The following is a 27,588-nucleotide window of genomic DNA, read 5'->3' as shown; positions in this document are numbered from 1 at the left end:
GTGAGAGTAACCCAGAATCTGACATTACCTAGCCCAACTATAAGCATGAGCAATAAACAAGAGCAGCTCGAGGCTGTAGCATCTACAATTCTCATCCATTAAGCAAGAGTGGGAAAAATGAAGAGCCAAAACAAAGCTAATGGTTGCTGGAACCGTGTCCCAGTGGATGGTGGTGAAGAGAAGAACCTGAGGGAGGAACGTTCGCTACCTGTGTCCCGTCGTTGTTGTTGTTGGTTTCCAGATGAAGACCGCAGAGAAGCGAATGAGGGATATTTTCAAGCTTTCCCAGTCAGCTCGTTCATGTGTGGCTCTTGAAAGCAACAGTGAGAAACAGCAGCAGCTCCTCGGCAGGACGCAGCGGTGGTCTCGCCTGCTTTTCCGGTGTGAAGAGAAAAACAGCGCTCGCTTCACAGCAGCTAACCGACGTGCAGCGAGACAATAGCGGGAGGCGTGAACCGAGGACAGGCTAAGAGAGGCTTTACTGTCAAAACCCCGAGCTACGGGTTCAGTTCGTACACTAACACCGACGCTGGGCGGAGAAAATACTCCACTAGAAGGAAGGACGAGGGTTTCTGTCTGTTACTGAACGCGTGCAGGTTATAAACGCAACGACAGCAGAGCTACGGGGGGTTTGCCCTGCTGCTCCAGCTGTCTCTCTCTCTCTCTCTCTCTCTCTCTCTCTCTACACACACAAGCTTGTATTCCTGTCTTTGTCGGGTTTTTACATTAGCTTCTCTGCGCTGCTGTGCTACACTCTAAAAAAGATGGCTCTTTAAGAGCCCTTTAGTACAGGGAATGGTTCTATTTAGAACCATGAGTTCTATGCTGAACCATTTGCATGTTTAAATGGTTATTTGCATGATGAAATGCAAATGTGTTGTATATCGATCTATATAGATCCTTTTTGAGAAGGGTTCTATATTGCACAATAAAGGGTTCTGTTACAAGCTTGGCAACGATAGCAGAACCCTTTTGGTGCTATTAATCTGAAGAACCATTTCACCATGCAATGACCCAAAGCATGAAATGGTTCTATTTAGAACTCGGTTCTAAACAGTACCGTTGCCTTTACTAAAGAACCCTTTATTAAGAGTGTACATCTAACCTAACCCTAACTTTAAAGGGGAATTCCACCGATTTTCCAAAATTTCTGCATAATTAAATGGTATAAGTAGTATAGAGTAATTTGGTGTGAAATGCTCCGTTATAGAGAGACTTACTGAGTAGTATTGTTCTCAGTAGTGGTGATAGAAGTGTTTCATGCTTCTAAAAGCTATCTTACAGATAAAGATACTACATGAAATGGGTAAGAATACGCTGTCTGATGCCTTGACATCATTTTACGAGAGTTTCATGGTGGTCCAAGAAAACGTGTATTTCCTTTTTATTTAACCATAATTAACATTACATATTGAAAAATAATAAACAATAAAAAACCACGTGTAGGTTCAGTAGTCATCACAGCAAATAAAATGGCTATATTCGAGTTGTATTGTGAGCCCTGGTTCCCATCACCACCACCGTAAAGAAATGCAGAGTCTGTAAGTTTCTCTACTGGGTGTCATTTCAACCCTCAATGACTAAATTGTGCATATATTTTAAACATAAGTAGAATTTGACTCAATCAGTAGTAAAAAGCTCTTTCCATACAATGTAAAACTGCTCTTGTTTTCCACAATCGTGAGGACGTCTGAACCCCACAAAACACAGAAGTGCGCGTGCGCGTTTCTAATGACGCTGGAAAAAAAACAAAAAACTTGAGAACAGCGACACCCTCCGTTCAGCTGAACTGCCGTGAAAGGGAGATAGAGGGTAGATAGCAGATTTTTTATTTATTTTTATTCAGTACCTAGTAATACCAAAGCTGACATGATATCTGATAACAATACTGGTATATTAAAGTCTTCTTGTGCACGAAAAGGGGGATTTCTTTGTGATTTTGGAGACTTCTATACCGTTCATTTTAAATAAATTGCAACATAAACTGTTCAGAGGAATTAAACAATTCCATTTGACTTGCTGATATTGAGTTTACTTTTTTAAAAAAAGTTTATATTTTCCCCAGACTGAAATTTCTGTCTCTTAGCATTGAGCATAATAATAAAAATATCAAAACATAGGAATAACAATAAAAAAAGCAGACCTATCACCAAACCTTTACAGGGATCAAATGTTAGGCTACATGTTTGATAAATACACACTGAAAGGCAAGCTTAAGATTTATGAAGGAGAAAAAAAAAATGCTCGAGTCATAAATGCTTATTCGTTCCCTTTATTCATTCAGTCTCAGTTTTAACATCCTACTGACAGAGGTTAAGGGGTTAATACCTGTGTATCGACACCCAAACCATTTAGAACAGCAACATTATGCATGATCACCAGATCTGTTCTTCCCCCAAAACAAGTCACATAGTAGTCATGTACTAGGTTATAGCTTGTGATGCTTTATAAAGAGGTGTTCAAAACAATGAATCAGAATATGAAGTGACTTCTGTTGCATGCTTTTGTCAGAACAGACAACAAAAAAGAAAATATCAGCAAAAGAGAAAAATGAAGCATATTCAGAACCTTTTTTTAATCTGATCAGTGAACATGACTGAACACAATACAAGGCCCATGAACTAATATTGGCTTGTTCTGGCCAGGGCCTGACACCAACTGTCTTGGTTGATGCCGTCCACTTCACATATGAAAGAACAAAACTTCTTTACAACTCGAGAAAAAGAAGAAACCTTGAGAACACAGAAATAGACATCAGTTCTTCTTATGAGAACAGCAAATGACAAGAGAATGAAATATTGAAGCATTAGAGCTATACTTTATAGCCAAATGCCAAAACAGTTGAGAGGCTCAGTCAGTTCTTGGTCTGTTTTCAGGAGTAACGTTAAAAAAAACAAAACAAAAAACCCTCTGAAAACAAGTTAAACCTCACATTTAGGAATGGTTGACATACAACTGCGTCCTTTACACTCAACTACGTAAACTCAGTGCACGGACATCGCGTGCACTGTTACAGTTCAAATGCAAAAATCAACCAGCAGTGACCTCTGGAGTGGTTTCTGGCTGAATTAAAGCCAACTGGTGTGGGCTGGGAAAAAAAGACATACAACACGAGGAAACATTGTGTCCTCTCCACAAAATGAAGCTTAAAAAGCACTTGATGGGCTGCAGATACAAAATCTTACATTATACAAGCAGCAAATCAGACCTAGATTGTAGAAAGCCAGCTTTAGAAAAATGCAGGGCTGGAAGATTCATTATTTTATATTGCAGCTAAACAACAAAGTGCAATTTTCAAATCGCAAGGTGTGTAATTTTTTTATTTATGAACAATATGTCTTAAATTGGGGAAGTTTACCTAATATCAAGGAGCTTATTAAACGCTTATAGATGAGTTAGACCGATCAGAAACAACCATGATCTGTAAATGATGACACAACTGTAAAAGTAACTGGCAGTCTGGCACACTTACAATCAGTATTCAAGCCAGTAACGTGGATGTGCTCGTCTTCTTGGCCTAGACGTAAATTTCTAGAACATAATCACAATTAAAATCGCAGTCACAATACCGGTCAGATGTTTTGCACAAATCGTACAGCCCTAGAAAAAAGAAAATAAACAATGGGATTAAAGTTTACTGGCTTAAAATACACAAATTATCAAACATTAGCGAGTGTTTTGATTCCACATTGCTTCATCACTGCATAGGTTGAAGGTTCACTCTACATGTAATATTGTGAAAGGTCATGAAATGACCTACAGTGAATGACAAAACAGTTGACCTTGAATTAGAAGGCTGAGGTCTCATTTTCAGCTGGACAAAGTCAGAGTAATTGCTTGAATATCCCTGCCTGATACTATATATCACCCTTCAGCCAGAAAAATGAAATTTTAATTATGCACATATAGTACTGCAGCCAGTGCTAGTGTAGTTATCATATTTGACCTATTCAAATGTCCAAATACACCAATGACTAGACAAAACCATGATGTGCTTTTGGCACTTTTTTCCAACTGCCTCCAGCGGTATTTTCACAATGACAGCATGATGTCTAGCATGCATACACATTCTTACACTCCTCCCAATAAGTAAGAGATAGGAACATTGTAGCTGACCATTTTGTATTCCATTAAAACAGACAGTGTAATCTTGAACACCATCCTTTAAGATCCTTCCTCTCCACTGATTAATGCAAGATCTTCACTGCATCAGCAAACACTATATGTACTATATAATGGAGACTACTGCAAGAACGTATGATATGCAATATCCATTAAAGAAGTAACATGTACAAATGCACTTGTGTGCCTTTCGCTTGCCACATAACCATGTACACAACCATGTACACAAACATGTACGCAACATCTTTGCAAATTTCACAAACGTTGGCCCATCTGGGGTCCACGATACAGCCGCTTTAGTACCACTGACGCAGGAGATGTGAAAGTGGAAGCGAAAGTTTTTCTAAATAAAACAGAAGGGCTGCTTATGAGTTTCCTTTTAGACATAGATCACTGTCAACAGTGGCATTTGAGGCATCTTTCTTGAACACCATCACTCTTTCCAAAAGACTGCATTATATGAGGAGTTCAACCAAGTAAAATCGCAAGCTGTGAAGTCTCCAGGTTCCCCAGCTGACAAACAAACAAGTCTAAGTGCAAACTTCAAAAAGACAAAATGTCATACAAACAGACAGGTAGAATAACAGCTGCATGAATCAGAAAATTATCACAAACTTAAAAAAAAATGTATCCTGCAAAAGATAACTAGTGTGAGGAAAGCAAGACATCACTCCCCTGAAACAGCTGAAGCATGAAATATTTCCACAAATCTTTGTTTCTTTTGAAACTGTGTGTTTACCTGGAAATATTTCTAACAATTTACAAGTTCATAATTATTTTCCCCCATTGAATCATTTTTAAATCCAATTTTAGAATGGAAATATCCTCTTAAAGAGATACGTCGCTTTAAACCTTTCAGTTAGAAACAGCTTATCATCTGCATACCCATTCAGCATGAAATTCCCCATGTAAAGGGGTCCGAATGTTATCATGGTTGTGTGTACATTGTCGTTCCAAAAAATGGTTTCTTAATGCCATACAACACTGTCGTATCAGACAGACACAAATTATTCCTCAATTCTCATAAAAATAAGCCTTTCAATAAACTCTCTGAATAACATCTGTTGGTATAAATCAATTTTGCCGAAAAGAAACTTATTCGTTTAAATTAGCCAATCACTCCTGCCCAACAAATAAAACCAGGTAGTGCAGTACTGAAAAAGCTCTGATCACATTAAGCCAGCTACTGTAGATCCCACAATGCTTGGTCAACAGACAGCCAAACAAGGCTTTGACTTCTGCCTTTAAAATAAAGAAATAAACCGCCTTGTGCTCTTTCAGTGTTTTAGTGCTGACTTTGATCATATTGGCACCAGCTTGAAGAAAAAAAAAAAAAGGAAATCCCCATATGCTACAGATATTTATCTTTTCAGTATGAACCTAAAGTGAGTCTGTCCACAAAAGAACTTGAGATGATGAACATAAAAAAAAAAAATCTAAGAAAATCAGACTGACCACTGAAAAGGTGAGTCCCAAGCAGTGTTGTTCTAAGTCCGTTATAATGTGATTGTTACACAAAAGTTGAAATATTGTGTCTCTGTGCAAACAGATCTGAGCCTTAAAAGGTCAAACCACACCTTTAGTCCAGAAAGACTATTAAGTATCACCCAAAAAACTGTTCAATTTAAAATTAAATGCAGAAGGTGGCAGAGGCTCAATACTGGTTCCACAGAAGGCTGGTGGGAGGACACAGCAACAAGCAAGCTGCTGTCCTCTGCTCTTCTTCCCTTTCAACGGAGCCTCACGTTCCACCTCTCTTCTGTGTTTGTGAATCATTATGTCGCTTCAAAGAAAATCACATGCTGGATTCAGTACCATAATGGAGCTTAATCATTGCAAGGCATTGCAACTTACCTCTGTTCACCAGCTTGGAAAATAAAAAAAGAAAAGGAATTTAAGGCAGGTTCTGGCTCAATGACCCTTTACCCTGACAGAAGAGGTCACGGATGAGGGCTACAGTCTGCTTATGCTGAGTGCAGTGGGATAACGAACTTACAGCCGAAGGGGGAGTGGTACTTGATGCCCACTTCCTGAAATACTTGCCGGGGAAGGCCAATGTCACACAGGTAGACACGGCCTGCTCTCTCAGGTAGAGAAAGTGGAAGCCCCAGGGACAGAGACCACTTAGCCTCTACAGCCTGCTCCTGCCCGTTCACTGGAGGATCTATACTCAGCACAGGGGCTCTGTTCTGGTTAGCCCAGTCAGCAGCAGCGCGGTACCACGGCTGGTCCCTCAGAAAAGTGTTCTCATGAGAGTCGAGGCAGTTTATGACCAGGTCCACTGGGGTATCTGGTAAGTCTGAGAGAATGCAAACACGTTACTGGTGATGCAAAGCGCATCAATATGCAATTCCATTCATGACAAAAATCAATTTCACAAGGAAACACAATTTTTGACTAGAGATGTAACAATATACACATTTTTAGATACAATATAATTTTCAATTTTGAGGTCAACAATCAATTCAATAATAAAAGGTGTGTGTAAAGCATAAGCCCTTCCCCCACCTGTTTCACTTTCACTGGATGCACCCAGACCCATTGTTTTGATCATTAACAGTGATTACCATGAAAGATGCCCAGAATATGCAGGGGGAATATCTGATATAATGTCAATATATTGTTTTGTATTTTTCAATACTATATTGAAATCATTACATTCTTACCTTTGATGCTGGAAACTTGCTTTCCACTCGTTTTGCTGAACAGTGTTAATTCACTGGTGATAGCTTCCAGCATTTTGACAAAGTTAGGGAGGAAGAGGACAACTTCCACTTCATGGTTGGCCAGGTGGCGGCCGCAGCTGATTCCCTGAGCTCCCTGTACATGTGGCCCACAAAGCAGCGCCACAGTTGGCCGCTGATGTACATTCTTAGGGGTCAACCTAGACAAAAAAAAAGAAGAAACATGTTTCAGAGTTCAGCACTAATAATTGAAAAATACCGTAAGCATTTTTCAAAAGAAAAAAAAAGAAAGAAAAATATGTACACCTTAAAGCTCCAGGGAAATAAGTCCATGTTTGTTTCTAAGTAGGTTAATCTTGCTCTTGTTGGCAAGCAATACACATGTATAGAGTATGTCCTGTAAAAAACGTTCCATTGTCCACTAAAAGGATGTATTTTGCCAAAATTCTACTATTTCAATGTAAACCAGGTGGTCCTAATCTGGGTCAGATGTACGTAAGCAGCATCCTCATCTATCACAAGGCTGATGTGGCTTGTTTCAGACAGTTTAACAAAATTGTGTTCCCCTATGGTTTCTCTTGTTTGAGTCAGAGAAACAGACTGAGGGAAAGCTAACAATCAAGCGAAAGCTAACCTAGTAAACATAACTGCCTGTCGTCCGTCCACTCATTCCACCGGTCACGCCAGCATTTCCTAAATGCACATCCAGCAGTAAAGTGAAGAAGAATTTTACCATCTTTAAGACGTCACCATGTAAGAGTCTGATACATTTTTAAACAAATCATAGACACAGCATGGTCTACAACACAATCTATATATATATATAGTGCCTGTTTCACTTATTTCTCCCATGCTGTTAGCAGGATGGGAGTACTCAATTTAGGGCTATCAATCATGCATGTCCATTAGAATATTAGGATCGCATCTAAACAGTTCTTAAACCGGTCTGATTAATTACTTTTAAGCCATGTTCTATTACAGTTCTGTCATGTTTTTCATTCAAACTTAGCTAGATGCTACTCATATTTTCATATCATAAAAACATTAACGTTTTACACTGGCTCCATGGGACTTCTAACATCCAGCATAACACCTCACACATCTTTCTACACAGTTACTTTAATATATATTATTTTAAGTTCACTCACCTGTTTGGGCCTCCGAGCAGTGTAAGTGCCATCTGGCTTGCACACACACCAGTCATCTCCAGCCTGCGCTCCAGAGAGAGACCATAACTTTCTGCCACACTTAGCAAGCGCTTGTGCAACTCGTATGAAATACTGGGGACCACCAGCCCCGAGTCTTGGAAAAGAGAGAAAAGTCATGATTTGACTGTAGCATCATTTTATGTTTGACAGGGTGTACAACAAGTAAAACCTACATTTTACAAATGAGTAACAATTATTACGTTTTCCCAATTACCAGTGCTATATTCATTTGTCCCAGGCTGAGGCACAGTGATCTGCCGGTAGACGACAGGCTTGGCTTCTAGAATGTTCTCGTCATGGCGGTAGCGTGAGGGCGTCTGCTCTGCAGGAGTTCCCCGTGACCGGGCACCATTTCCTCGCCGATCTGACGACTCAATCTGTGAGAAGACAGCTGCTTTATCAAAGAGAGCCAAGTTGCCCTCAAAGTCAAAGTCCTCATCAAGGACATCATCCATGCCGTCACCAAAACATTCATCGTCTTTATTCTTCATCTGACCATTCTTAGACCCGTTCTTCTTCGGGGTGGCTTGATTTGGACCCCTACTGCTAGAGGACCCTGCAAAAAAAGCGAGACAGTCACACATACTCTAGTCATTCCACTGATCAGTTCATAAGAGAGTAACTCATAGAATCCATTAGATGGATTAGGGTAATATTAATATTAAGATATTTCATTGGTACAAAAATTCATGAGACCTCAAAATATGCACACAAATAGACAAAGCATTTCATCCAATAAAAGCTGGCAAATTAAATGTAAACAACTGCATAGAAACCTTCACTGCATGTTATTTGTGCTCCTCTGGACACTCACAAGAATTGTGTCTTCGTCTGAACCCTTTATTCTGGCCCGCCATGTCTACATGGCGCTCTCCATAGCTTTTGGAATAGTGCTGTGCAGGAGACATTCCCCCCTCCTGGAGTCTGGGTTCGGCTTTACTCGGCACGGTCACGGGAGCACTGTTGACCTGGGCACAACCCCCTCCCTTGTCCTTGCGTCCATTGTAGCCAAATGAGGAGGAGTTTGTGTCAGGAACACTCCGCTTTGTGACTCCATTGGAGCCATTACGGATTTCCAAGATTTTGAGTTCTTTGATGTCCATAGCACTGCGAAGACACCAGAGGAGAATTAGCATTAGAATTAGTGATGGGCGTTACAGCTCTTTTCAGCGAGTCAGATCAATCGGCTCAGCTCACCAATAAGAGTCGTCTCTTTCGGCTCCCTAACGGCTCTTCATTTAACAGAATTATCAGGGTTTTTTTTGTTAGCCTACTTCAACTTTGCGGTGACTACTCTACAACACAAAACCCAACACAAAATAAGACAAATACACACCAAATGTCTTTAACTGATAAACAACCTATAAGTCTTCTTTTCCAGAATAGTGATTGCGTGACTGGTTCATTCTGCAATGTGACTGGTTAGATCTATCGCTTTACGTCCCTTTCCAAGTTTCGTGATGGCAGCAAAAGAACTGTTGTGGACAAAAATCGCTGCTCTTTGCCACTTGAGTGACTGCATCCAAGGAAAATCATAAAAACTAGCAAATGGGTGAAGCTAGTGCCTACCATTGTGCAAATCTGCGTGCAGAAAAGTAACGTATGGAATTGTGCAAACGATCCATGGTTCGGATGGAATTCTTGTGTGCGAAACCAAACCAGCGATAATGAGCCCCTCCCCAAACAAGCCCAGAATCGGTACTGGGTGCGGATTCAAGTATTAAGGACAAGTGTGAAACCGCCTTTGGAAAAAGGCCAAAAACTTAACACAAAGGCAGGTGTTGGAAATAATGAAGGGTGGAACCATTTGTTTTGGCTTAGTTTATAAAACAAAAAAAACAGCTCCTCAACGCGAGTCAGCTCCCAACATTCATCTAAGGAGCCAACTGATTCGCAAATGACGCATCACTAATAGAAAGAAACAAATAGATGCAAATTAAGAACGGTTGTAACACTGCCTTGACTCTGGTATCTTACTACTGTGTAAAAGTGACATTAAATATCTTTTTAAGACTTTTTTTTTCAAAGCAAAACCTGCAAAGGGTAGTTTGGAACTGAAAGTCAGCACCTACCTGAAAGTGACCTCAGGCACTGGACACTTGACTCCATTGTGAAACGGCTGTCTGAGGGAGATGGTTTGGCTGGACTGATCAACTGAGGAGACCTCTCCTTGGTATACTCCTAAAGTCACCCCACAGTTGATTGAAACAAGGCTGCCCAACCAGTCTGCTGCCATTCTGTCAAATGAAAGCTGAGTGATGTAGACAAGAACAAGACTTTAGGCATCTCAGTTCAAAAACAAGTGCTCCGATTGTTTTGCACTAACTAGCCAAGTTGCGCACTTTTCCTTTCTCGCCACAGATAAAAGGCCTGAACGGACATAACACTATTTAACTTCTTCGACATCAACAGGTGGCTGCTACATCCATACATTTTAGTCTAAAGGTGCAAAGACATAAATACTTTTTTACGAAATGGGTCAATAGCATGTGGGTTAATTTATCTATCTCTCCACGCCAAGATGGATTAAAGGGCTTGACTGACTTCTGAACAGCGCACGTTCACTTATAAACGAAGCTGAGGTCAGCTTAGTGTTTGCCAGCATCTTCTTAGAGTTTTCCCGTTCCACCTTAAATGATGCAGCGGTTCCATGTGATGTGCTGTATTTTCTGTCACGTTGAGGCGGAGTTTGCTTACCGCTGCACTCAGCTACGCTAGCTAGCCTACTATTAATGATCTAGTTACGAGGCTAAAGTTGGCTTTTTGCTCGCCAGCTTCTTTTTCAAATTTCCCGTTCCACCTTAAATGGCGCAGCAGTAAGAGTAAAACATTTAACTAAGGCGAAACGGGACAACTCGAACAAAAAGCTGTCCACTAAGAAGCCGACTTCAGCCCCGTAGACTCGTACTAGCAGGCTAGCTAAGCGCATCGGCTAGCAAACACAAGGTATCCTAACCTAACAGAAAATACAAAACATTACAGCCAACAAAGGCTCAACTTTGTATCAAAGATACTAATATATAAACAGATTGCATCTACGCCAATTCAAAGACACAATAACGTTGTAGCTAATGCGCTGTTATTTACCGGTAAAAGAACGAATGCAGTTATCAAAGTTAGCCTGATAACCTGGCGGTACTAACTAACGTAGCTGTTAACTACCGTTAGCACTCCAGCGGCTCGGCTAAACACTGTAATTTATGCACGCTATAATGGATTGATGAGTTTATATACATACCTATAGTAAACCGACAGTCTTATAAATATATGTACAAGTTTTCTAAGCTGTGATTTTTTTCCAGAAAATGTTCTGATATTTTCGCGTAGCTCGGCTTCTCGACTCGCTGACCTTCTTCCTCTGTGTTCTTCCTTCGAGTGCGCTCGACACGGTTTCTGCCCCCTGCAGTTCAGGAGACAAAACGAGATCAGAGCACCACAATATATATATATATATAGAGAGAGAGAGATATTTATACAACCATGAATGAACTGTGTTTCGTCTTACTGCATTTTAAACAAAGTGTCTAAAAAGGTAATCACGAAATTTGTGTAGAATTTGTGTTTTTTAATGCACACCGCGCCTCCTGTTCTGACATTCTCGTCACATGACAACACAACAACAAAGATGTCTGCTCTGCAGCTCGGTCTGCTAACAGTCTAACAGTTAACCAAGCCAGCGGCTGCTGTTTGAGAGAATTACTGCGATTTCTGTAGCTGTACTTTAAGATTTATACTCGAAGATCCTGCTTGAGGTGAGCTAGGAAGCCAGCCAGGTAACAGAGGTCTTTTTACGTGTAGCCAGCGCTCTAAATCCAGTACCCTGGTCTTCGATTAGCAGAAGTCTAACTGTAGGATTTCTGTGTCCCGCTGTTTTTTGTTGAGGAGGTTTCCGCGTTGCTTGTTCTTTTTCCTCTCATTTGCCACGTTAAAGGGGAAATCCACCAATTTCTGAATAATTGTCTGAATGATTCAGTTCTTGAGATGTAAACAGAGTCGTTTAATGTGCAGTGATTCATTGTATTTCTTTAGCTATAGTGGTTGTGATAATAACAAGGGCTCACGATGTCTACACCACAAATATAGGCATTTTATTTACTGTCCAAAATCTCCAGTTAACCTACACGTGTCTTCTGAGTCTTATATGTAATGTTGAGGGTGATCACTCTGAATGACTTTGTTTACGTCTCAACCATTTAATTACGTGGAATTTTTGAAAAATCGGTGGAGTTCCCCTTTAAGAGGCAAACAAAGTCGTTCAGACTGGTTTGATGCAAAATGGTTAATTGCAGATAAACATATAGAATTGAATTTGCCTTTACAGTGGTAGTGATAGGAACCAGAGGTGTCTACAACGCAAATAACCATTTCCTATCACCACCACTGTAAGCAACTCTGATTCAGTAAGTTTCTCTAGCATGGAGAATTTCACATCAAACCACTAAAACTGACTTTGTTTACATTTTAACAATGTATTTTATGAAAAAACGGTGGATTTCCCCTTTAATGTGTTCTTGACAGTAGACTATACTGACTTTGTGTACTTAAACACTTTGAATCATTTTTTAAAATTGTCTGTGCCAATCATATATCCACTCATCTATGAATGGACAAATGTTAAATAAATGTTAAATATTAGCTAATACAGCCCCTCGTCTTCCTTTTAAAGTTTCAGTATGGATCCGACTGCCTCTGGCATTTTCTGCAACAGAATGCTGAGCATGGTCAACTCGGAGGATGTAAACGCCATCATTCAAGCCCAGAGACACATGCAAGTTCTTTACCCAACAACTAAATCAGTTACAAGATTAACAGATTTCAGCCGTTCTTGTCGAACAGCACAGAATACAGATGTTATATGATACATAATTGTTTGTCTCTCCCTATTAAGGTTGGACCGCTTTGAAAAGACCAACGAGATGCTCATTAACTTTAATGGCTTGTCCAATGTGCGACTGCAACAGATGAACGATCGCTTTCTGCTCCATACACGCACTTTAGTTGAGATGAAAAAGGACTTGGACAGTATTTTCCGTCGAATAAGGTACTGTGTACATAAGTTGCAACCAATTTTCTTGGAACAGGGACACATGCTGGGCAGCGTTTATAAAGTATGTGTCCAAAAGTTTGTAGACTTCACTTCTAATTAGTGAATTCAACTACTTTAAGGTGCATCCATTGCTGATACAGCTGGTTAATTGCATGCACACTGTTTGTAAAATCTCCACTGAAAAGCTTTGACCAATAAGATGGGTTACTCTGGGGCAGCTGCACATGAACCAAGGTCACTATGTCCAGTAGGCATGGTATAAAGCTCCCCAGCATTGGGCTGTGGAGCAGTGGAACTGCGTTCTCTAGAGTGATGGAGCTCCATCCAGTACCTTTGGGATGAGTTGGAGGGGTTTGTGTTCCAGAACTAATCATCCAACATCAGTATCCAACCTCTCTAAAGCTCTTGTGGCTGAATGCAATCAAATCCTCACAGCAATTCTAATGTAAAGCCTTTCCAGAAGAGTAGAGGCTGTTACTGCAGCAATGAGGGACAAACTCTCTATTAATACAATTGATTTCAGAAGAAAAAGGATGAGCAGATGTCTACAGACTTTTGGAAGTAGCATGTATGTATGAAATACTTTAATATAGCTTGTATCTTTGTCTAGGACATTGAAAGGCAAGATTGCTAAGCAGTATCCTGAGGCTTTCAGCAGTGAGTTTTGCCTTGACTTTCTTAATAGTATTGTATTCACACTACAGTACTAATAATCATTTTCTGTTGGTGTCACATAACATACATTTGTCTAACAGGACTGCACCAAGTTGGCCTGTGAGAACATTTAATTCGGCCCTCCAGAATGTTCACTAACCCCACCCTCTTATAAGAGAATAAACACATTTTTATGCTGCATGTCACTTATTAAACTTGCTTGATTTGAAACATACCTTGCTTTTGTATTTATATATTTCTATATTATTTTATCTTTTTGACCCTCGGCCCACTACAAACATTTCAGTTTGGCTCCCCAAGACAAAAGGTTTGGTCACCCTGGTCTAGAGCATTGAGTGTCCTGACTTGGCTTCTGTTCATGCTGTTTATCATTTATTTGCCTACAGACATTCATGAGTCTCCCAGTCTGGAGGATGATGACGATGAGTTTGACCCCATTCCTCCCAGTGTGGCCACCACCGCCACCACAACGGAACAGAGCACAGAGTCGTGTGATACAAGCCCTGATGTTATATCGCCGACCATTAGCCGCTGCTCAGAGGAGCTCTCCCAGGAGAATCCCGACACACCCACGTCTAACAGCCCCGAAAGGGCAGTGCTGCTGGATGAGGGGCCAGATTCAGCTGAGATCTAGAGTCTTTTTGTAGACATTGCAGATACTGTAGTACCTCAAGTTATTAGCTAACTAAGTAGGCTGTGTTGCCTGAAAATGGTACAGTGCTTGCCAAATGTGCTTTTATGCAGTTATTTAAATTAGGATTTGAAGTGAATGACACGTCTTGGTCACTTTTTATTTTTCATATTTTTTATGTGTTAGTGGGCAATGCTGTTACACAGTGTATGTGTTTTACCATATCAGAATGCGAGATTATTTATTTTTACCTCACATGAAAGTAGCATAACCTGCCCCATATTACTTCAAATACATTCTTTTAAGCTCTAATCCAGCACATATTAATCCTTGCATCTGTGACTGAAAACATATGGGAAATGTGGGGCATATTGTAACATCATCAGTCTGTTAAAACATGTTTGTTGAGATTTTACTGATAACTTTGATGATAACTTTGATGATGAACATGTTCTGTGATGAAGAAATGTTTCTATGTTTGTACCAAAAATATAATCATGCCCATGTAGAGGTACCCATTCAGTATCCATTCGCAGGTAATTGAGCTACCATTAATACAGTTTCCCAAAATTATCATACTGTTCCAATTATCAGTGCTTGAGAGAGTGCTCAAAGTGAAAATGAGACAATAACTCTGAAGTGGTAATTGTCCTCTGTGAAGCTTTTGGGAAATTAAGCAGCCTTTAATTAAGGTTGATCTTGAACTGAACTTGATTTTGATCCCTTGCAAACATTCATACGGGAACATTGGGCATCTATAATGAACCCTGTAGGATTACTGTAGAACTACAGGACTCCTACAGGTCATGTTTGTAAGGGATGGTCTGCCTCTATACTGAAACTCACAAGATGATATACTGTAAACGTTGCATTGTTTATGCTTCCTAAGCATTTTATTTTATTAAACTCCCAAAACTGTGTATTAGATTGTATTTATGTGTTGGCATAATTAAGAACACCAAGGATAAGATTCACAAGATAACATTATCACAAACAGTTCACATTTAAATAAGTAGTATGCCAGTAGTCCAGTGAGAACAATCATATTAAGGGTATTTAAGACTCATTCATTACTGTCTTGCAAATAATGGATTCTTGTAGACAGAAAAAGTTGTATTATTTTAGGATTTACACATAGAGAAAGTGTTTCATACTGATATAGAGATGAAGCCCACAGTCTCTGCCCTCTAGACCAGTAGTCAACAACCCTCCTCCTTCCTGCAAGTTTCACCTCCAACTTGGATGTAACACACCTTGTTCAGCTAATTAAGGTCTGGATCCAAAACCACGTCCTATCATACTGAACAGTTTGCCAAAATAAAGTCTATAGGAAGCTTGGTGACCACTGCTCCAGGCCAGTGGTCACCAAAGATCATCTGGTACCCCATCCTCCAACCTTACTGATGATAACACACCATTAGACAAGGCATAAGACCAAACACATCACTAAAATATTGAGCCAAAAACTTAATGTGTCAAGAAACAGCACAGGTGTTTGAAAAATATACAGTGTTGTCAGTGTTGTTCTGCGATGGACTGGTGACCTGTCCAGGCATCCTACCTTCCACCCAATGACTGCTGGGATAGGCTCCAGCTCCCCCCGCGACCCAGAAGGATAAGCGGCTTAGAAGATGTGTGTGTGTGTGTGTGTGTGTGTGTGTTGTCAGTGTGTAACAGGTACCCTAAGTCTTCTTAGTACTGAAAGATTAAGGTCTTTACATAATTTAACCCAACAAAACAACATAACTGAACAAATTACCAAACTGCCAGGTATAAACAGGATAAGGGATCAAAGCATAGCCTATTCTTTGCAGTGTCCTGTGATATTGCAAGAACTCGCATAAAAGTTGGGAATGCTTCCATAAGTCTTCTAGAGGCTTATCCTGTTCATTCTTCATATCTAAACTGAATAAAGTTAACTAGAGACTTTCATGTATATATGTTTATTTAGGTATGTATGTATGCATGGAGGAAACTTTTGGGTCCCTTGGGCAGTTGCCCATATGGTAGATCCAGCCACGACCAGTGGTCACCAACCCTGGTCATGGAGATCCACCTTCCTCTGGAGTCTAGTTTCACCCACCATCTTGGCTGGATCAGATGCATTAGTGTTAGATAAGCAGGGGGCGGGGGGCAGCATGGAGGTTGGAACTAACCTATGCAGGAAAGTAGATCTCCAGGAGGAGGATTAGTGACCCACTGCCTTAGACATTAAAAGCATAGTACACTGGGGGGCGATATACACACGTTGTAGTAGATGATTTTAAACATACCTCAGACGTACTACAAGTCCCAGAATGCATCAGCAAGGAGTCGTCACAAGTCCAAATGGACTAGCGTCTTCCTCCGAAAGAGCATTCTTCATTTTCACTCCGTTTGATGATTCCTAACACAGGATAAGACGGGTCGCATTTGGCTACAGAACCAAATAAGCGAATGTTCAGATCAGAACATTTAAAGGTAAGTATCTAGACCTCCGAAATAGCGGTAACGTTTCAGTCTGTGAGTCTGTGTTATTGCAGGTGTTAGCTCTAGCTAGTTTAGCATCTTCTATCATTTTTTCCGTACGAGAGCTCGGATATGTTGCATTAACGGATACTTGTAGTTTATTATCTTATCTCGTTGTCGGACTAGTAGCACGTAGTTTGAATATATCCCCTGAACTGTAGTAGGAGAAGAGTAATTAGCTTCCTAGCTAATGGAGAGAAATATTGCTAGTTTACAAGCAAGTAACTTAACAGCGTTTAGGACAGGGTGAGCAGCTTCTCTGACTTCTCTGGTTAAAGTCGTTTTCTGAGAGGCTGGTTACTGTAAGCCACAAAGCTGTGCAGTAAAACATTTAAGACATTTCCATGCTTCAGTAGTGCTAAATACTGTGAATACACGAACTATAACGGGATCATGTCGAACTGCGGATGATTGCACGTTTAAAATATCGTCATCGAACAGTTTTGACTGGTATTTCAAACCGATATGTGACGATGCGTTTATTATATTCTGGAAGAGAAATGTCCAGACAGTGCTGGCTTCATACACTGTCTCATTTTATTAATTTTACTGCAGTCAAAGCCTTTACAGATAGCCTAACTGTTACACCTTTCTGTAATGCTATTGTAGGTGAACTCAGTCCCACTTTCGACATTGAAAGATGAAGTTATTAACATCAGCTGAACTCCAGTATCAGTGCATCCCTTCTAAATACATTTACTGTTAATTTTTTCACTATTTTAAAGGTGAATCTCTGCATAATTAAATTGTTAAGATGTAAACAGTCATTCAGTCAGTTTTTGTTCTAGAGAAACTTTGAGTCAGAGTTGCCCACAGTGGTGGTGATAGGAACCAGACGTCTGAAGAATGTCTCTAAAAGCTCCCTCACAGAAAGTTATTACACAAATGGTTATGAATATGTTGCCTGGTGCCTGATGATTCTTTTGAGATCATTTTGGCTTAACCTTTTATAATTGTTTCATGGTGGAGAGGTACATGCAGGGTGTTGTGAGGCAAAATAGTCACTAAAGAAGATATATTTTTCAGTTTAAACACTGTTGTCATTACATATGAAAACTCAGAAGACATTTGTGGGTTCACTGATCAATTCGGATAGTAAATAAAACAGTCACATATGTGCAGACATTGCAACGCCTGGTTCCGATCACCAACTTTGTAAGGAAATCAGACTTACTGTGTTTCTTCACAATGAACCATTATACATAAAACCACTGTGAATGAGTTTGTTTATGTTTTAGCAACTGAAGTATGCAGAACATTTGAGAAATCACTGGAATTCCCCATGAAGATACATCAAAAGAGCAGATGTGAAATGTTTCTGAATTGACATCGACAACTTTTGGTCATTGATATTGTGTACTATCGGCTGTTTTTTATTATTCTCATTATTATTCAGGAACAGTATGTGTGGGAAATGAAATAATGCATTGTCCCCAGCATGTAGGAGTGCACATTGCTGTTGATCTCTCTCTTATCTCATTTTAGATTAACACTTAACAGAAACACATATCCTACAGGTAAAACAGCCCAAGCAGCTCTTTCTGAAGTGATCGTGGCTAAGAGGACAGGGACTTCACTGTAGGGACCATTTTAGAGAAGAAAAAGAAAGATTTGTTACATAAAACAGTTCAGTCTTTTAAAACATATGACTTCAATTCTGTTATTCAGAGATAGCACTGTCAGTACATTTAGGTTAGTAGCTTGATTTAGTGAGCTAAATCACTCACTCTTCATTGACTTTTTAACTTTGACATTATGACGCTTTGTCTCGTTGCAGTTTCCTGAAGGAAGTGGAGGTGGATCGCTCTGAAGATGCGGAGACTGTCTCGAAAGAAAGCCCTCAATTTTGTGAAGGAGCTGGACGCTTTCCCCAAAGTTCCCGAGAGTTATGTTGAGACATCTGCAAGTGGTGGAACCGGTGAGCTTTCACACGATTACCAAAAAATTTTATTTCACATTCATTCAGTCTCTCAAGTCTGAAAGGGCCCTCGTTTATTTTTGTATTATATATGCCCCCCTGAGGTCCACTTATATGGTTTTAGATATAAACAGTAAATTTATTTTTACTCGACCATTTTCCAGCCTGTCTTTATAACTTAGAATTAAAAAGAGATTTGTTGTTACCATGGCTTTAAGAATGATACACGCAAGTGACCTCTGTTTTGATTGGCTACCCTGAATTGTGCCTCAATTAATAGCAGTTTTGTTTGTAACAGTCTATATAACTTTAGTGTGACTACAGCTAAAATGCTGTAGACCGAAAGGGGTGGGTATAAGTAAGTATGTTGTATATCATGACATTACAGAAAAGAATTCAAAACAGGCTCTTTTTGCAGCTTAGTTTCCCTACATGGACTGTTTGGACTGAGGAGTGAATAGTATGGGTTGAAACTTTAACAATGTCTACGTTCTACATTAAACTCTTTTATTTAAAATAAAAACTAAAAAAAACAAAACAGTTATCCATGATATGGGCCCTTTTTGGCATTTCGGCACAGCAGTTATAGTGAATCAAAATGTTGTTTTTTTCCCACTAACAGTGTCTTTGGTGGCCTTCACGGCCATGGCACTCCTGGCCTTCTTTGAATTTTTTGTGTATCGGGACACGTGGATGAAATACGAATATGAGGTGGATAAAGATTTTTCAAGGTAAGGCTTTTACTAGGATATGTAATGTAAAAAGCTAAATGTAATCTGATTGAGAAGGTTGTATGAAGGAAGAAAGGTCAGGAAACTTGACTTGTTTTTTTCTTTCTTGCAGTAAATTAAGAATCAACATAGATATTACAGTCGCCATGAGGTGCCAATGTAAGTATTTTTACCCACAGAAGTTCTTTTCTGATTATTTTGGGCTGGCCACACACTAGGCTTGGTCCTGGACAGCAAAAGATTTTCTTTGAAAAGTATGCAATTTAAGGTGTGGTTTAGACTTGATATATCTATTCTTATTTATTTATTTTTTGGTGAACTTTGTCTCATTCATTGTGTCTAATGCTCTTGTGAAATCACCTTGTTTCCTCCAGTTGTAGGTGCAGATGTGTTGGATCTGGCTGAAACAATGGTAGCATCAGATGGCCTTCAGTATGAACCGGTGAGAAGCATCACCGTGGAGACATCAACTTATTGCTAGAATACTTATTGTGTATTTGCCTAATATTATAGTTTATAAGACGTTTTATGACTCTTTTACAGGTTGTATTTGAGTTGTCCCCTCAACAGAGGCTGTGGCACAGGTAACCCAATTACTTTGCTTTAATAACAAAGTTTCATTCCTTTGTCTGTGTGGTGGGTATATATTGTTTTCATACTGCTATTGATTCAGGCCTGGTTTTCCAAAGGCAGTGCAGAATTAAGATTGTGTGCAAACTCAGCCCAAAGCAATTCTTCATTATTGCACTTGAAAGCAATGAAGCTTTTGAATTTTTCATGCACTGTAGCAAACTTAGCTAACCCACAGCTAACTCTGACTCATCCGTTCCTTTTCTGGTCTTCCACCAGGACACTTCTGCTGGTTCAGAACCGGCTGCGGGAGGAGCACTCCCTCCAGGACGTCATCTTCAAGAGTGTCATGAAAGTAGGCCCCACCGCACTGCCACCAAGGTCAGTCCGTAACGCCCTATGAATAATAGCATGGATTAGGTTAGGGACACGGATTCTGTCGCCCAGTTGGGTTCTCTCAGTGGTTTTGTGAGCATATAAAACAAAAATAGAAAGTTGCTCAAGAAATTTATAATGAAAGAGAAGATGGCCATCTTATGAAGAGGCTTATCAACAATACAAAAACAATAGAAAATATAGGACAAATACCTAATGCTTGTTTGATAGTCTGACAGCAACATAGATGCGTTTTAGCACAGTCTTCCTCAGTGAGGTGAGGAATGCCTTGTGCCAAAACATGTCTGTGCTGCTGTGAGACTATTAAAGAGCCCTCATCCTATATTGGTGCAGTTTTATGCACGAGAACCAGTCATAATTCATTTTTACATTAACTTCTGTTCTGCTCTGTTTTGGTTAGCTGCCCTGTATTGTGCTTCATTCATAAAACAGTCTAGGCTGAAACTGTCCTTATAACTTTAGCATGAATGGGTGGGACTAAACTGCAGTGGACTAAACAGGGAATAAAAATGAATTTTAAACAGGTTGTTTTGCTGCTTAGAGAGTTTATATGGACTGGAAAGTAAATGGTATGTTTTTCTGCCTCATGATGGTAGATCACTTTTTACTCTGCTGCATCACCATGGCAACTTATGTTACACACCCAACAGCCCTTGGGTTTTTACAATCACTTATTTCAGTGTAGGAAATAACTCAGACTGCATAGATATGAAGAGTGCAAAGAAATTACTATTCCGTAAAGCGCTAACACAGTAGCAGTGGCAATAGTGTTGCTTTTTACTGTTAAGTGTTTTCCTTTTTACATATTTAAGCAGTTCAGTGTCTTTTTCCATCTTTGAAAAGTAAACTGCTCGACTCCTCACGTTTCATGTGATTGGCTGTTCGTCGTAAACGTCACAATTTCAATTGCATCTAAAACTTGGTTAAAAGAGAAAGTTGTGAACTGCTGTCATAAAACAAGTTAACTTCAATTGCATTTGTTAAATTGTGACGCTGAAAGTTATTGATACTGTTACTGATAGTTGAATTAGCTTTGTGAGATAGTTAGCACAAAATCAACTGGAGCATCTTGAGGACCAGCTGGCAGAAGAAGTGCAATGTTATAAACTTAACATGAAAAATACAGGAGAGTTTGGACACTGCCCGCTAGTACATATGTTCACGTTACATGCTAGTATAGGCATACAATGTCTGCACATATTCACAGATACACAGACACAGAAATATAGTCCAGCCTTCGTTAGTGAGGATAAGCAGTTTTGTTTTTCTCTCCTTAGAGAGGACGATCCCACGCAGCCACTCAACGCGTGTAGGATACACGGACACCTCTATGTTAATAAAGTGGCTGGCAATTTCCACATCACAGTCGGCAAGTACGCATCCTTTGCCCCCTTGGCATTTCCCATTAAATCCTCCTTTAATATATAGCAGCAGATTTGCTACTATGTATTGAGCTTTGTGTGTGGCATTTATTGATCACTTAATTAAATGTGTTGTCTTTATCAGACTGATTATGTAAGGAATTATGCATGGTCTGTAGTTTTTCTAGTCTCTAGTCATATATCAGGGTAACAGTTTGCATTTATGCTTGTAATTTATTAGAGCATAAATAAATATAATGATGTAGAGCTGACTTGGTGGCTGTCAGTGCTAGATTGCAGTATTGATCTGAATAGCAGACTTTTCTTTAAGCATTAACGTATACTATATGTGCTGTTTATTAAAGGGCCATCCCGCACCCAAGAGGCCATGCGCACCTCGCTGCGCTGGTCAGCCATGAAAGTAAGTTTGCTTGTCTTCTTACCATCACATTGTTACTGTGTTTTTCAGAGAAAACATCAGTGTATAAGTGATCTTGCATTAATGTTAAAGGTTTGTCAGTTTAATTTTATTGCTGACTCATGTTTGATTAAGCAAACAGAGGACTGTGTTCAGGAATTTAAAGGTGAAACTGACTTCGTTCATTTTAATGTGCAAATTTGATGTGCAAAACTTTGTTCTTAAGAGTTTAGAGCTTTCCAGTGGAGAGAAGGAAATGCCCAGTCTGTCAAGTGTTTATGCAGTAATGTAGTATTATTTGGGGTGGGCATTATGATGATGTTCATTGTTAGTGTGATAAATTATGTCACAGTATACTTTTCTAGGCAAATCGTGAATATTGTCAGTACTTCAAGAACACTGACTAACTGCATGTTTCATTGTAAACAGCATAATTAGGACTGGTTAGTTGCATTTTGTACAGTGCAGTTTGTGAAACACTTATAATCGTTATATTCATATTTTTTGATAGTATTTTTTATGTGGCACTTTTTTCTCTGTTCCAACTCAAACCTCAAAAAACACAATGTAGTGACACATATCATGTTTATTGTGAAAATGTCTTGAGTATCTTGCCTTCTTTTCAAGATTAGGTTCTTACAGTATTAACCATGCCATAATCCCAAATAGATATCAGACTTAGTTGTGTTTGTACTGTCCATCCACAGCATACAACTTCTCCCATCGAATAGACCACCTGTCCTTTGGTGAAGAACTCCCGGGCATACTGAACCCACTCGATGGAACAGAAAAAGTGTGCACAGATCGTAAGTGCAATACAAAAGCTTGACCTGAAAAACAGGTTTTGCAGTTCTAACAGTAACGTAACGTTGAAAAGAAGTCATTGTTTCTCATTAATTCCGTTAATATTGTCTGTATTACATTATGTTTTGTAAACTTTCTTGTTTTTTTAACCTTTTTTAAAATCTTATGCTTTTTTTTTGCTGTCAGATAATCAGATGTTTCAGTACTTCATCACCATTGTTCCCACCAAACTGGAAACGTACAAGGTGTCTGCTGATACACATCAGTACTCTGTTACAGAACGGGTAGGTTAAAGGCTTCAATGTCACCCATGGTATGTGTTGGGGAACCAGGAACAAAAAAGAGTGTATTAGATTGTTTAGAATGTAAATAAAGCTTCCCATGAGGAAGTAACAGGTTTTGCTGTAATAGCACCAGATTAAATGAAGAAAATAACTGAAACTCCTGCTTAAAACAGAAAATGCTTTTTGCCTTCTAAACTTGAAATCAAATTTGAACTTTTTTAAACCTTGTTTGTTCATGTCCTGGTCGTGAATCATCAAATCATATCATTTGAAAGATAAAATTATTGTCATCTTCCATCTAAATGTAACTACTTTTGCTCCGCTTCTAAAACGTCAGATTTTCATTACGTCACCGTGCACCAGTGGGGCAAATAATATTATTCAATAATACCATATTTCACATCCCCCTCTCTCCTCCCCCACCTATCAGTGAGAGAAAACCCTCAGCTAGCTCAGAAACCCTCTCTCATACTGTGTTTCACTCAGAAATGTTATGGTACAGAAGGAAAATGTGTTAAGATTTCCAACTCATGTTGGCTTTAAGATACTAATTAGGCAATTACAGTACGTTTTTGCCTGGGCCTCAAAATGAACAGTTTAATGAAATTGGGGCTTTTACTGTGAATTATATCTACCAATTCATTTAATGATTAAATCAAGTAATCAATATTTTTAAAAAGGTCAAACAGTAAAAATGGACTTAACTGCACAGTAATAAACCATGCATTTGTTTGTTTTAGCATTTTTAAATATTCCAAAGTAGTTCACTGAAAAAAGATGAACAAGGAACAAGGAGCCTTAAAAAAGTGGCAAAAAGTGTATAAAATATACAATATTGTCATGCAGTTTACTCACTGATGACAAATGGAAATTTTTATCAATTATTTTTAAATCATTAATCGTGACTGACTTTTATGAAATACTATGTAGCAATGTACAGCTAACGAAAGACACTTTGACGTTGTGTCCACAGGAGCGGGTGATAAACCATGCAGCGGGCAGTCACGGCGTGTCAGGCATCTTTATGAAATACGATGTCAGCTCCCTCAGGGTGTTGGTGACAGAGCAGCACATGCCACTCTGGCAGTTCCTGGTGCGCTTATGTGGCATCATTGGGGGCATCTTCTCCACCACAGGTACCGTAACAGCATGGCAGCTGTATTTTGGAAATGTACCTGTTAAAATATGCCTCACTGAGAGGTGAAATGACCTACATCTGAGTAAGAGTGCTCTGTGGTCTCTTAGGTATGCTGCATGGCCTGGTTGGCTTCTGTGTAGATGTTGTCTGCTGTCGCTTCAAACTAGGAGTCTATAAGCCCAAAGGGGTAAGTTATTTATAAATGAGCTATTTTTCAACCCCAGTGTCACTATACAATTATAACATTGTGAAGTAAAGCAGGTATATTTCTAACTCTTAAGAGAAAAGATGAGGGATTGGTAAAATCAGTGTGCACTTCAGGAAGATACTTGCATTGGAATAATGTATTGTGTGAGCACGCCCAGAAAATTTAAAACCCTGGACATGAGTAATTTTTTGTTTCTGGCTTCTATTTTTTTTTTTTAAGCATTATTTTATTCTTTACTCTTATTTTTACTAGGGCTGGCCTGAGTAATTTAAATACTTTATTCATTACTTTGTATTTATTTTTCTGCTTAGTACTTGGAAACTTAAAACTTTAAGGCATGAAAATTCAGTTGGAAAAATGAGCTCTTTTCCATCTCTTTTAAGTGAAGATTTTATAGCAGGTTTAAAGCTTGAAGGCACAAACAGCAGATCTGTTTTCTTTGTAACAAACTCATTATCAGAGGTTTTAAGCTATTTGTGTCAGAGAAGAGTGGCCTGCACACTCCGTTAGAACAGCACAGGAGCTGTATGGCAACTAGATCAGATCATTTTATTAAATAAAGCCGTCACAACCATGAAAATTTAGCTGACAGTTAATTGTCACATAATTGGGATTAACAATTTAATTCCTTTTTTCACTGTGCACTGCCCTCTAAACGTATTATTGCTCCAGTCAGACGTTAGAAGTTTTGCTATTTTCATAAGACCCAGGACATGCATCAATAAATGTTTTCTGCTTTCTTTTTTATATATACATGTATTTGCCTCAACCAATTGAATGAAAAATGCACCTAACACAAACTAGCAACTGTGTAAAGTAATTGTGATTAGCTCAAATAATTGTGATTATGGAATATTTGTGACAGGCCTAATAGTAAATTATTATTATTATTAGAGCACTCTTAAAAGACTCAGCAGGATTCAAGGGCCCATATTTTGACAGATGTAAGAAGTATGTCTAGCACAGTCGGTATGGACTAAAACATTACTAATAATTATAACAAATGGGTACCTGTTCCATTAGAACACTATTGCCATCTGGATATATTCTGAACTGCAGTCATGAACATACAATTATGATTATGGTATGTCTTTAAGTACTGGTTAAGGAGTAAACAAAGTCATTTAGAGTGGGTTGATTTGAAATGCTCAGTTTTAGAGAAACTTACTCTAAAGTAGTGGTGGTGATTGGAACCAGACGTCCAAAGAGTTTAATGCCTCTAAAAGCTCACAGTACGTTATTACATGATTTTTATTTATTTTTTTTTTTGGTAAAAGAGTCCTCAAATAAATTTTTTTTCAGCTTCACCACTATTTTAGCATTATCAACATTACATGTGCAAACATGTAAAGACACGTAGGTTCACAATTTTTTTTGGATAGTACATCAGATTAGACATGGTGATCCTTGGTTCCTATCAACTACCATTGTAAAGAGATCAACAGTTGGTAATTTCTCTACAATGAGTCATTTCACATCAGAACAGTCTGAATGCCTTTGTTTACATCTCAACCACTGAATTATGCAGAAGTTTAGAAAAATCAGTGGAATTCCCCTTTAATTTTTAGCAATGAGCATCAAACTCAGGGAGTCTGGGTCTCATGTTAAACAGGGGTGTTCTGTTCTATTCTCTTCTTATAGATCAGCCTTCTCGATGGCCACGTGAACAGCCAAACACATCTACTCTCCGAGAACAACGAGCACTAGCATCCCTGCTCTGGTCCTGAGATTCTTCCATTCACGACACAAGCACACCCACGGACCCCGCTGTATTATCCACCTCATTGCCATTGTGGTATCGTGAAGGGCCGTCTCCACAAAGCACAAAACTCCAACTCAGACTGTAAACAAACAAGAATTGATCGTTTATCACCAACAGCATGAATAATCATTTCTGCCTGTCTAAGCAAGATATGTTATTCTTGAGAAGGAGGTTTGATCATAGTCCAGTTTGTTTACACTCCATTTCCACACCAGCTGCATATGTTCATTTAATTTATTTATTATATGCAGTTAGTTATTGTGCTTGTGAGAGGCAGCTCTTTCATCCCAACAGTAACCTGAGGGGTTACACACCATGACACATCTCAGAACAGCCATCACAACAAAATGGTCTTTTACTTACAGACACATCCTTGTTTATCCATCTGATACCAGTGAGACCGGCCCTATGATTATGATCATTATAGATATATTAGGCTTAATTTTAAAAAATCAGGTTTAATTAATCAGTAAACCCTGTACAACACAAATTAATCTTGGCAGTATTATGATTTGCATTGGGTTCAGATGGTATTCAGATGAATTCGTTTAGATGCTTGGAGGGGGTAAGGTTTTATCAGCTGGACACTTTTCTCAGGATAATGTGCATGATGTTTATTTTTATCCTAAATCATCTCAGTGAGATGACTGGTGGTTAAAAATATCATGCAGATAAGATATGGAAGAAGAATCTGTGTCAAATGACATCATGTGTACCTGTTTACAGTTAGTTGACTGAACTGTGGTCTTAAAACATTTGTAGGTGGATGATGCTTTAATTACACCATTAAAAAAACAGAAGTAACACTGTAATACAAATGTATAAGGAAACTGGTGGAACACATTTGTAATTGGTTTTCTACTGAATTTTTTTTTCCCTTGATAAACATAATTTGTGCAATTTGGCTGATTTGTGGGAGGGAACATGGCATACACAGTCCAGATATACAGACCCATCTCAATGATGATAAACTGGCAGACCCATCATGTTCATATATGTAGCTTAATTAAACAGGCTACTTAAACCAAAGGGGTTTGCTTTATTTAACATGGATTGTCCACATATAGCACATAAAACCGTTAAGTTTTATGAGCTGCAAGTCTTGCTACTACTGTTCTTTCTG

General features: G+C 39.0%; 4 protein-coding genes across 6 annotated transcripts in view; 2 read left to right on the top strand and 2 right to left on the bottom strand.

The window, feature by feature from the left end:
• The window catches only part of csk (C-terminal Src kinase), a 35,684-nt gene extending 35,016 nt beyond the window's left edge, over positions 1-668 (bottom strand). Inside the window, exon 1 of the mRNA XM_036568304.1 lies at positions 209-668. The gene's annotated coding sequence lies outside the window, so the exon portion shown is untranslated. The remainder of the gene's footprint in view (positions 1-208) is intronic.
• A 5,240-nt stretch (positions 669-5,908) lies between these two features.
• Positions 5,909-11,858, bottom strand: edc3 (enhancer of mRNA decapping 3 homolog (S. cerevisiae)). The gene is made up of 8 exons (XM_036568299.1): positions 11,807-11,858; positions 11,253-11,414; positions 10,087-10,265; positions 8,829-9,121; positions 8,229-8,570; positions 7,955-8,108; positions 6,789-7,006; positions 5,909-6,421 (listed from the first exon to the last, which is right to left on the bottom strand). Exons 3-8 carry the CDS (start codon positions 10,248-10,250, stop codon positions 6,087-6,089), a joined length of 1,506 nt encoding a protein of 501 aa, XP_036424192.1. The 5' UTR covers positions 10,251-10,265; positions 11,253-11,414; positions 11,807-11,858; the 3' UTR covers positions 5,909-6,086.
• Positions 11,435-15,292, top strand: kxd1 (KxDL motif containing 1). Of its 3 annotated transcripts, none has more exons than XM_036568302.1 (5): positions 11,435-11,546; positions 12,681-12,782; positions 12,903-13,055; positions 13,672-13,718; positions 14,123-15,292. In XM_036568302.1, exons 2-5 carry the CDS (start codon positions 12,688-12,690, stop codon positions 14,368-14,370), a joined length of 543 nt encoding a protein of 180 aa, XP_036424195.1. In that variant the 5' UTR covers positions 11,435-11,546; positions 12,681-12,687; the 3' UTR covers positions 14,371-15,292. The 3 variants fall into 3 exon arrangements, with proteins under 3 accessions (XP_036424195.1, XP_036424194.1, XP_036424193.1); XM_036568301.1 differs by lacking the exon at positions 11,435-11,546 and adding an exon at positions 11,612-11,787; XM_036568300.1 differs by lacking the exon at positions 11,435-11,546 and adding an exon at positions 11,613-11,766.
• Positions 15,293-16,644: 1,352 nt separating this feature from the next.
• Positions 16,645-27,365, top strand: ergic2 (ERGIC and golgi 2). Its single transcript, XM_036568298.1, has 14 exons — positions 16,645-16,827; positions 18,653-18,793; positions 19,416-19,524; positions 19,637-19,683; positions 19,899-19,966; positions 20,068-20,108; positions 20,374-20,475; positions 21,768-21,863; positions 22,217-22,272; positions 22,977-23,075; positions 23,260-23,357; positions 24,331-24,493; positions 24,603-24,682; positions 26,345-27,365. The coding sequence occupies exons 2-14, from the start codon at positions 18,688-18,690 to the stop codon at positions 26,408-26,410; spliced, it is 1,131 nt and encodes a 376-aa protein (XP_036424191.1). The 5' UTR covers positions 16,645-16,827; positions 18,653-18,687; the 3' UTR covers positions 26,411-27,365.
• Positions 27,366-27,588: the final 223 nt, after the last annotated feature.

This window comes from Colossoma macropomum, unplaced genomic scaffold (assembly GCF_904425465.1).
Source record: "Colossoma macropomum unplaced genomic scaffold, Colossoma_macropomum, whole genome shotgun sequence".
Lineage (NCBI taxonomy): Eukaryota > Metazoa > Chordata > Actinopteri > Characiformes > Serrasalmidae > Colossoma > Colossoma macropomum.
Note: the sequence above shows the minus strand (reverse complement) of the source record. Positions and strands in the feature narration are given on the sequence as shown.

Coding starts and splice junctions, on each gene's coding strand:
- kxd1 (XM_036568302.1), top strand. CDS start 12,688: ATGGATCCGACTGCCTCTGGCATTTTCTGCAACAGAATGCTGAGCATG. Junction 12,783..12,902: donor ATTCAAGCCCAGAGACACAT/GCAAGTTCTTTA, acceptor CTCCCTATTAAG/GTTGGACCGCTTTGAAAAGA. Junction 13,719..14,122: donor GTATCCTGAGGCTTTCAGCA/GTGAGTTTTGCC, acceptor ATTTGCCTACAG/ACATTCATGAGTCTCCCAGT.
- edc3 (XM_036568299.1), bottom strand. CDS start 10,250: ATGGCAGCAGACTGGTTGGGCAGCCTTGTTTCAATCAACTGTGGGGTG. Junction 8,571..8,828: donor CAGACGAAGACACAATTCTT/GTGAGTGTCCAG, acceptor CTTTTTTTGCAG/GGTCCTCTAGCAGTAGGGGT. Junction 6,422..6,788: donor GCAAGTTTCCAGCATCAAAG/GTAAGAATGTAA, acceptor GCATTCTCTCAG/ACTTACCAGATACCCCAGTG.
- ergic2 (XM_036568298.1), top strand. CDS start 18,688: ATGCGGAGACTGTCTCGAAAGAAAGCCCTCAATTTTGTGAAGGAGCTG. Junction 18,794..19,415: donor ATCTGCAAGTGGTGGAACCG/GTGAGCTTTCAC, acceptor TCCCACTAACAG/TGTCTTTGGTGGCCTTCACG. Junction 19,967..20,067: donor ATGGCCTTCAGTATGAACCG/GTGAGAAGCATC, acceptor ACTCTTTTACAG/GTTGTATTTGAGTTGTCCCC.